Raw genomic sequence first — 10,658 nt, 5'->3', positions numbered from 1 at the left:
AGCATGCCAAGTGTTTTTGCACTAGGATTTAAAATAGTGACGTAATCGACTATTGAATTTTGCGCTTCTCCTCAATACACCGGAGGAGTGCAGGGAAATTCAGCGTGACGTCACGGAAGGTATGATTTCAAATTACCGCTGTCGTCAGCCTGACCCTGCCCTGACTCGTTAGACGCTGCCAAACAACTCTCGGCAGGGTTCGCCTTTGATGGCGTTGGTTTTTTCCTTCAAAGCAAGCGTTTGTCCGTTGGAAATGTACCGATACATTCGATGACGTCATCATTCGCCCCCCCCCCCCCCCCACACACACACACTTAGCGTTGTGCGCTGCGGAGAAGCTTGAAGGGCGTCCGGATTTTAACCGGCGATTACTTCACTATTTCAAGCGCTAACCCAAAAATACTTCGCATGCTTTACCTGCAGGTTTCACACATTCGACCCTCTTAAGCTCGTTGATTTCTAAAACCTATGCAGTTTCCCTGTTAATGCATTTGCGCTTATTCTCGGCTCGAATGCGCCAGAGCAGGGAATCAGCATTTACGATAACCAAACGAATAGTGTACGCCATCAGCGAACCACCGAGATTAGTTTTGATCGAGTGCAGAAGAAAAAAGAACACCTAGCTGTTTAATGTTATTTGTTTCCGTGAGCGTGGGAGAGAACAAGCTGGTCTAAATTTATCCGAAGCCACCTCCTATACAGTGTCCTCCATGCATAACCGGCACTGGTCATTTCGCATGTAGAAGTAATCTGACAGTTAACCGCCATCAGTGGTTCCGAGACGACCATGGTGCAGTGTGAACCAGTAGCGATGGAGAAGCGCAGCGATTAGACAGAAGCAGAGAGCAAAAGATGAGCTTTTGCCAGACGCGCACACCAAAGCTGTGAAAGGGGCTGCGCTAGTGAATTTGCTGGATGATGCCAGGTTTCGCAGGTATCTGCTCTTGAAAGAATCCGCAGCATCAGCTCTGACCTCCTCTCCGGAATTCCGGCATCTCCTTTACCCGTGGTGCAGTAAAGGATGGCGATCACGCAAGCTTGAGGTTTCCTTCACGCGTCTACGTTGTCGCGTGCCTCACTTAAACTTCTACCTTTATAGGTCTAGTCTGGCGGTCTCCCCACTGTGCCCGTTCTGCGGAGAACCCGGAACGATAGATCATTTCTTGTTGACCTGCCGCCGTTTCTCCTCTTTACGGAGCCGCCTGCTGGAGCATCCGTTACGACAGCTAGGTCTAAGTCTGTCAGTTGGGGTTTTTCTTTCTCTTGGGGCTTCCTCCCTTGGACACAGTAACTGCATGGAATGTGCTCTCCGCCATTCAAAACTTCCTTACAGACACTCAACGGCTGCCGTCTTAAGCTCTGCTCTTTCTCATGATCAATATTTCTCTGCAACGAAAGCTTTCCGAAACATGGAATATTTAGCCCCGTTCTCTATTTCAGTCACCGATCTCACAGTATTTGTTTAGCCTATTTCAATTACACATCCGAATTTCTTTCATTTATTTACTAATTATTATTATTATCATTATTACCATTACTTTTCCCCCCTCATTTATTTACTTCTTTAACATTCTGAGTACCCAATACCCCGCAGTGGGTACGCGCCATTATTTAGAGGACAACAGCAACAACAATATTATTTCATTCCTGCTCTGCCGTACGCCGCTGGCCTCGCTCGCGCCGAGAATCATCATCGCGCCACGCGCACTTCCGCGAGGTCACGCCGAGCACCATTCTTGGCCTGCCGCCATTAGTCCAGCGGACACGACGAACTCCGTCATCCAGCTTTCGGCCTTGAAACATCGTCTCCGCTGAAACTTTGCTCCCCGAAGCTTCCGCAGTGACGCCTTCGCCCCGGCACCTTTGTCCTGACGCGTTCGGTCCGAAGCCGTCGTCCCTGAAGCCACCTCAGAACCACCAGCCTCGACGGTTCTTACCCCCAAGGGGTTCGCCGCACAGCCGACCATGGCCAAGTTCCCGTACTGGGACCCGTCCAAGTGGTACCGCTACTCGCTGCCCCAGGACGACTCCGACTTGGACCGGAGCCCGCCCGTCGGGGAGAAGGGCAAGAGCCGCAGGAAGCGCCGCAAGGCGTCCTCTGCCGTCCCTCTTCCGAAGAGAGGTTCGGGACCGCCTGTCCGGCCGGGCTCGCGAGCTGGCTCACGGGCTGGCTCACGGGCAGGCTCATTGGCTGGCTCATTGGCGGCCTCGCGGGCGGGCTCGCTGGCACCTTCCATGGCCGGCTCTCCATTGGTGCCGCAACCTCCGAGACCTCCGCAGTTCGACCCCCAGCGACGAGACACAGTGGCGAGGGTAATGTGCAGACCGGCTTCGTTGGGACTTCCTGTTGTCGTGAATTCGCGATGTACCGATTGCGCTCCCGCAGTGCATGTTTATGCAAGTGAGTTCAGAGGTTAGGAATGTTGGTGCTGCTATACAATGCATACAGCTTGTCCCGGAAATAATTCATTACTGCCGCAGTGACAATAGCGAAAATGAGAACGAGAGCGTCTCCGATGAGCTATGGCAGACTCCGTAGTGGAGGGCTTCCGACTAATTTCGACTGCTCGTGCGCTGACTATCGCACAGCACAGGGGCTTGTTTTGCATTTCGCCTCCATCAACACACTGCTGCCCCAACCTTTTTTAGACCCAGTTTCCTTGGGAAGTGGCCACATAGGAATAAATATTTGTATATACATGTGGCGGATTGAAAACAACTCGGACGTGGCAATATAACTGATACGAACTGTTGGTGATAAAAAGAAAAAAAAAACAAGTTGGGCCAGTCCCTTTAGAACGGGCTTTCGCCCGTCCAAGAACAAGAAAAGACACCAAACGCCACCTGCTACAGAAACAAAAGAGCTAAATACTTGTACACCTTTTTTCACATAGATGAAGCTACCTATACAGTTAAGTAGCGCGCTCTATCCCGATTGGCTCAGGGTGCCCCTACCTACCGCAGTGCTGCGAGCAGCTTGTGAGAGGGAGTACAGAAGGCCCAGGGTCTGCCTTGGCACTGCAGTGTGAAGTAGCCCAAAGCGCTGCGCGCGAGCAGTTGATTTCTGTTTTACTGCCTGAAAGGTTTAGCATGAACAGCCTGGAACTTTCAGTACTCATATCTAGCACAGTAATACACAAAACGTATAATCTAGATTTTTTATGCTGCTAATTTCCGACTGGATGTGTCGATATTTTTGTGCCTTTTTGTGCGAGTTTCTTAAATTTTGCAAACATTTTCTCTTTCGTAAGCAATGTACAGTCTTTTCCAAAAGTAACCCGGCGCAGGTGGTTTGTGTCTTAGCCGTGTAGCGAAGCCCTTACATCAGTCCTCAAGCTCTGAATCTGTGTACAGTAAGGTGAACCCTTGTATTCACGTTCTGACGCCTTTCGATCTTCAGGGGTCCCGTAAAGGCTCCATTATACGGTTGAGAAGCAAAAACCTGTTGCTCGGTTACTTTTGGCAAAGGGGGTACATTTTTTCTTTATATTGCCACGTTTCCACAAGCAGCCGTTGGGCTGCTGCTCTTCGCAAGTCGCGTGCACCGGCGAGTGAAAGTACCTCGGTCCCGGCCTTCTCTGGGTGCTCTTGGCTTGTTCTCCGGTGCCGTCCAGGTCACCCCCCCCCCCCCCCCCCCCCATTAAAGCCTTTCGGTTACGAGCCCCAACGGCTACGTAACAATATCATTGAAAATAATCTACAAAGCTCCGAAGTCAGCTTCTGAGCTGTCCGAGCTGAGAACGCACAATCTGCCGAGGCCATGAGCTCCGCAGGCTAATTTTGCAGAGCACGTTCATACGGCACAGCCTCAACGGGGCAACCGTCTTCTTCCTGACAGGGATCCGTCGCGATGCCTGTGCAACCAGCGTTGGCTGGTCTCCAGTACGGTCAAGCGCTCCCGAAGTCGCTGCAGGCGGCGGAAACCGGTTACCAGTACGGACCCGTGCAACGGCTTCCCCCAGCTGCCATGTGGCCGCCCGCCTACCAGGAGCCGCAGGCAGCTATGGCCACGGTGGGTGACGGCCGCTTGCACTGTTCAACTGCTGGGTTTGATGCACTGAACTGTGTGGAAGGATATACGGGAGCAGGAATATTCGTGCACCATGCATGGAGGCGGTGTGGTAGGGAGAGTCTGTCAAAGAGAATTGCCACAGGGAATTAGGCGTACACTACGGTCGAAAAACAGCGCAAACTAAGACAGAGAACACAGAACAAGAGGGGAGACACTACAAGTGCTGACTCGCAACTAAGGTTTATTAGAAAAACAACACAATATATACAGTAACCACCCACGACTGCGTACGTCATAACCTCGGGGAAACAGGTTACGTGCATGGCGTGAAAGAGATGCCATGCACGCCATGCACGTAACTTGGTTCCCCGGGGTTATGACGTAAGCAGTCGTGGGTGGTTACAGTATATATTGTGTTCTGTTTTTCTAATAAACCTTAGTTGCGAGTCAGCGCTTGTAGTGTCTCCCCTCTTGCTCTGTGTTCTGTCTTAGTTTGCGCTGTTTTTCCACCATGAATTCATACCAACTAGCCCAAATGTCTGCTCTGGTACACTACGGGTTATCCCTTAGTGGAACCGCGTTAACCGTGCGTCAGACAAAATTGGGAGGCTACATATCTGGCGCAGCACTCGGCGGTCGTGTTGCCTTGTCGCTCTTCGTTTCGTCTTCCGTCCAGTTAGCGCAGTTCTAACATGTCACTTGCATTTGTATCAGCGCGACATGACCTGAACCCTCTTGTGCGATGGACACGGCACGCAGGGCGAGATGTACCCTTTTCCCTCTGAGTTGGGCTACATGGATGCATCAGCTGACGGGCAGTGGCCGATGATGCCGTACGAGCTGGACGGTCGCAAGGCCGTCGGAGGCCCGCCGGTCCCACGGGAGGAGCACGTCTCCTTGCCCTGCGTGCTGCTCGCCGCTTTGCTATTCGCTGTGTTCGTGGCGGGCACCGTCGTCTTGTTTTCCATGGATATCTTCGCGATCCCCGGCTGGCTGGCGACGGAGGAGTCGACTTCGCCGATGTTCGACTCGTCGCCGGGTGGAGGAGGCGGTGCTGTCTCGATATCCGTGTACGTGGCGCAACCCGCGACGCACCACGTCACGCAGTCACCGGACCTCTGGTTCCAGGCACGTACGAATGTTCTCTGTCTGCTGGAGATTTCAGTGAACGCAGCGATCGCTCATTACAGACCACCCGAGTGGACAAATAAAAGCTGTACGGTGTCCTCGTAGTTGGAAAATTCATTATCTGGGACTCGAACCGGGCACCGACCGTATATCTATATACGCTCAAGTGGATGCTGATGATCTTTGCAACTTCTGCTTGTTGGTCTTCGCTCTACCGCCTTCTAACCGTCCTAGTTGGCGTAGGTAGTGGAGCGACCACTCCGGCCAGACTAGAGTTCCGGGTTCGAGCCACGCAGCGGGACAAGGTTTTGAGAAAACTGCACATTTGTTTTGTAATCCCATGGCTGCACTGATTTGTCTTGTAATCCCATGGCTGCACTGAGTTATAGATTCTAAGGAGTCATGACTGCACACATTCAGTGCACCCGTCTTGAGTAGATGCATGTGCTATAGGTTGGGCTCCTAAAAAGGAAATTCTGAAGGCACTTAAGTCTGCTTACGTGGAGGAATGCGAAAGGATGGAAAGGGCCCAGTAGCTCTCAAATGTCGGCATCTCGGTGGGCAACTGACAGGTGCATATGTGATTAGCTATAACTTCCAACTTCACATCTCGACATCTCTGTGTACACCTCAACAGCACCTTGTAGCGACAGGAGTACCCGGGTTCGAACCCGACCGCGGCGGCCGCGTTTCGATGGAGGCGAAACGCAAGAGGCGCCCGTGTGCGATTCAAGGAAATTATAGCGCATTATAACGACATACACCGCCTTTTCCCGGCCCCTGCAAAGGGTCTGAGTAAGACGGAGGAGCGAACTTTAAGGCGCCTGCAGACAGGTACTCTACTCTGTCCTGCAATCTTAAAGCATTGCGATCCTAACACGGATGGGCGGTGCCCACACTGTGGGGAGACCTGTGATATCTTCCACATGGTGTGGGCATGTACTCAAAATCCCCACCTCCCCCCTTCCCCTACCCCTTCCAGAGAGGCATGGGAGACTGCCCTTCTCAACTGCTCCTCGCTTGAGTCCCAAAGGGCTCTGGTGAAATGGGCTAGAGACGGGGCATTGTCATGCGGTGTCCCGGACTAGGGACGCCGACCATGTAGCGGGGCCACTCTGTGGCTCCCAAACTCTATTTCATAATTGAAAGTTTTCACCACCACCATGTCAGTGCACGTTAATGATCCCCAGGTGGTCGAAATTGTTCCGGAGACCTCCACTACGACACCTCTTTCTCTCTTTCTATTTTCACTCCCACCTTCCTCCCTTCCCTTACGGCGTGGTTCAGGCGTCCGCCGAGATATGTGAGACAGTTACTGCGCCATTTCCTTTCCTCAAAAACCAATTTACATTTATTTACATTACCGTTTCGACACGCGCAAGGAAGACGAAGCATGGCCACGCGCATAGGAAAACGCTCTGAACATCGGCCGGACGCTGCCTCCGTTGCTCTGCCGCTATATCCCCTCCGGCAGCCCTCAAATAAACGTGGCCGCGGTCGCCTCCTGGGCGACCTCCACATCGACCTCTACAACGTCATATGACCGATGACGTTACAGAGGACAAACTTCTGGCGGCACATTTTGCGGATACTTCCGGAATGCTTTCGCATGAAAAACAGAAGCGCCGTACCCGCACCGTCATGTGCACTGAGTTGGTTTATTGGGGTTTAACGTCCCAAAGCAACTCAGGCTATGAGGGACGCCGTAGTGAAGGGCTCCGGAAATTTCAACCACCTGGTGTTCTTTAACGTTGTAGCGCCCGGCGACGCTATAACGCGCTGGCGCTGAGGTCGGCGCTCCCGCGCTAGAGGAAAATAAAGATGGACAGCGCGTGCTGGGCGCGCACGCCCGGCACGGGCAGTTCGGAACTAGAAGCCTGCCACGGTGGTCGTCTCTCTCTGGTGCTCCGCTGCGACCCCGCAAAACCTCAACAGTGGTGACCCGGCGAACCGTGCCTTCTTTCCCAGCGGCGTCCTAGCATGGCGTACTGGCAGCACCCAAGTTTCGACCCGCCGCTCCCGGCGTTCCGGCCTGCAGGCGTCGGCGGGTGGTTCGCCCAACTGGAGGCTGCGATGTACCTGAACGGCATCACCATCCAGCCGTTCAAACACGCAGTCCTTTGCGACATCCTCCCGGCCGACCTCCTGCGTCGGCTCACCTACTCTGCTTTCGGCGGCCGGCCATACGATGAGCTGCGTGCGGCCGTCTTGGCGGACTTCGGCGTCTACTACGTTCCGCCGCCGCTCTGCGACGCAGCGGACCCGTTTTCGCCGCCGCCAGCCTCTGGCCCTGCACCGGTCTCGCTCGCGCCCACGCAGCCTTCATCAGAACCCGGCCCGCCTCAGCAGCCCCTCGCCGCCTCGCCGCCACTCCAGTCCAGCGTCTCCGGCCCAGCTTCTTTATCACCGACCGCACCAGACGCTGCCGCATCGCTTCCCGCAGCACATCCTGCTACCCCGGTTACGCTAGCAGCACTGTGCGACGACTCCACAGCCCCAAGTCCGCACTCATTCCCTCAGCAGCTCGGTGAGATGCCTGGCCCACCGCGGTTTGCCACGTCAGCGAACTCGGCGACAGATGCGCCTCGCGCCACCCTGTTCAGCGCCTCCGGCCATACCGCCTCCCATACGGAAGATACAGCATCTACGGCACAGCCCGGTGAGCAACTTCTCTTATCCGCAATAGTGCCGCCGTCAGTCGAGCTCTTCCTCGACGAGTGCCCCACTCCGCCAACGTCTGTACCCTACTGCGTAGCATCGCTGCCAGCCGAACGCTCACCTGCCGCCTCAACGCTCATTCCGCCAAAGCCGTCAGTCACTGACCTGAGCGATCGTGCTAAAGGCGAAGTGATTGCCGCCACCGCAGCATATGCCACATACCAGCCCCACTACCCCGGCGGCCACACCGCCTGCCCAAGAGGCCCCACCCCAAGCCCTCAGTACGGTCGTACGGTTGTGTCGACGGTCCCACCACATCTGCTGTCAGTCCATGGAGCCGTTTCGGCCGCTCCTGTGCTTGTGATCGCGTACACGGTGCGTCAGATTCCCATGGACATCAGCCGCAACACTCCAACACCGCTGACACTTGTCAGCGGGCAGCACTACAGCCGGTGACGGCCCGACAATGGCCTCCCCTGCCCCCATGTCCATTGTCAGCTCGCTACCCTGCATCATTCGCCCGTTGCGCAGCAGCCAGGCTCGTCCACCTGAGCCCGCGCCCTCCACCCGACGGCTCTTCCCGGACCCTGACATGAACTTACTGGACACTCATTCCCTCCTCTCTTCCACCGAGTCCACATTTCGACGTTCCGTCTAGGCGGGGGGCCCTGTAGCGCCCGGCGACGCTATAACGCGCTGGCGCTGAGATCGGCGTTCCCGCGCTAGAGGAAAATAAAGATGGACAGCGCGTGCTGGGCGCGCACGCCCGGCACGGGCAGTTCGGAACTAGAAGCCTGCCACGGTGGTCGTCTCTCTCTGGTGCTCCGCTGCGACCCCGCAAAACCTCAACAACGTGCACTAACATAGCACTGTACCCGGGCCTCTGGAATTTCGCCTCCATCGAAATTCAGCTGCCGCGGCCGGGATCGAACCCACGTCTTTCGGGTCAGCAGCCGAGCGCCGTAACCACTGAGCCACCGCGGTGGGGCTTCATGGGCACTGAGGGCTTATCAGTACCAGCAAGGGGAATAACACGCTCGAACAAGGGAAGAAAGCTCACAACACCAGCTCAAGTCTTCAGACAGGAATGACTGTGGGTCATTGGACAGGAGAAAGGCCTTGGGGTCATTCGCCCTCTAGAGGAGGATATATCGACAGGCGCCTACGATTGGGCTAAGGACATGCAAGAGTGTGTACGCGACAGCAGCGTTATTGTGAACGCTGGTGCTGTGCGCTTTCGTCACCCCTTCTGTATTGGAGGTACCACAGCGTTGGCCTAGTGGTTTGAACATCCGCCCCACACGCGGAAGGTGCGGGGTTCGATCCCCACTGCCGCCGAGTACCCACCGATGCTACAGTGGGAACAAAGTTTACCCGACCTCACCTTCAGGAGACGAAAACCAACCTGTGCTGTTGCGCTCTTTCGCCATAAATGCCCTTGTGCGAAAAAAAAATATAAGCGCCATTTCCTTCTCAGGACGACAATCCATTTGCCCCATCATTCTCTTGCGCACTAGGGTGTGTGTTGAGCAGGGCGTGGAATACGAGGTGCACGTCCAGTGCTGCCATTCCTTTGCTGCGTAGCGCGTTGAGGTTTTTCGAGGTAGTTTACCAACTGGCCCAGTGTGCCTTGGGCTTTTTCTCTGCCTGAGTTTGTGCGCTTGTTAGCCGTTGAGTCCTGTAGAGCCTTGTCTTCTTATGGGCTTGAAACTGTTTAAAATTAGGCAGCAGCTGTATCGACAGCCAGCTTGGCTGAACTATACAGTGGGTGTGAATATTGATGCCGCGAGGAGCTCACCGATATGATTGGTCGGCACAACAAGGTTCCACCGGCCACTTTTGAAGCGGCATAGCGGTGATATTTGGATGCAAGCGGTTTTAGCATTGCAACAGTTGTGCTGGCAGTTGTAGTGGGTGCACGTCGTAACGCCTAGTTGTTGGTGTATGGTATTTAACGTCCTAAAGTGACTGTGGCTATGAGCGACACCGTAGTGGAGGGCTCCGGATATTTTCGAACTCCTGGAGTTATTTAACGTGCACAGACATCGCACAGTACACGGACCTCCAGCATTACGCCTCCATCAAAATGCGACCGCCGCGGCCGGATCGAATCCGCGTCTTTCGGGTCAGCAGCCGAGCACCGTAACCACTGAGCCACCGTAGCGGCCGTATAATGTCTGAAACGATATGCCTTCTGCTAATTTCAGAACCGGCTGTCGTGTCCGCGTGCTGCGGGGAATTTGATAGAAAGGCGCAGGTAAAATGCCATTCCCGGTCGCTTAGGCCAAACTGTTTGCCTGATTAAACAACAGCAGCAACAACAGTGAGATAATCCGGCCTTCATGAGCATCGTGGTCATGCACTGTTTCTGCCTGCTCTCCGGTTCTTGATGCTTTTCGAAAACGCTCACCCGCCTAAGTCCTGCATTAAGATTTTAGTCAGATAGGTCGCTTGAGTACGTGGTCAGGCTGGGGAGCGAGTTCACACTCCTCACGATGTCAGAAATTGCGGAACAAGTAATGCTGCATATAAAGCACACTTATGCGTACGTATATACTCACCCACAATACTCTCAGTGTACTGTGTATATGCTCAGTAGTATACAGCTCCCATGACTGCCACAACCGCTTGGCGCGTTGCTTTGAACGTTAAAAAATAGCGCTTTGACATCGTAAGTGACGCAGAAGTGAGAGAGAATGACCAAGTGGCTGCAGAACAGAACATGACAGACCTCTAGGCTTAACGGCACTTGATTTCGGCCACGGTAAAAGTCTGTGCGCTTATCTAAAACCCTTATCGCCATTTTTATTGGTAGTGCACTGCGAAGCTATTCGTAGCCCCTAGTATGGAGCCCGTGACG

General features: G+C 54.3%; 1 protein-coding gene across 1 annotated transcript in view; it reads left to right on the top strand.

The window, feature by feature from the left end:
* Nucleotides 1-10,658, top strand: part of LOC149332799 (uncharacterized) — a 30,044-nt gene that overhangs the window by 6,585 nt on the left and 12,801 nt on the right. The window contains exons 3-5 of the mRNA XM_089558383.1: nucleotides 2,023-2,313; nucleotides 3,839-4,012; nucleotides 4,772-5,140. Coding sequence (XP_089414509.1) covers nucleotides 2,023-2,313; nucleotides 3,839-4,012; nucleotides 4,772-5,140 — 834 coding nt within the window. The remainder of the gene's footprint in view (nucleotides 1-2,022; nucleotides 2,314-3,838; nucleotides 4,013-4,771; nucleotides 5,141-10,658) is intronic.

The sequence above is a fragment of the Amblyomma mixtum genome, chromosome 8 (assembly GCF_055824585.1).
Source record: "Amblyomma mixtum isolate Tamu chromosome 8, ASM5582458v1, whole genome shotgun sequence".
Taxonomy (NCBI): Eukaryota; Metazoa; Arthropoda; class Arachnida; order Ixodida; family Ixodidae; genus Amblyomma; species Amblyomma mixtum.
Note: the sequence above shows the minus strand (reverse complement) of the source record. Positions and strands in the feature narration are given on the sequence as shown.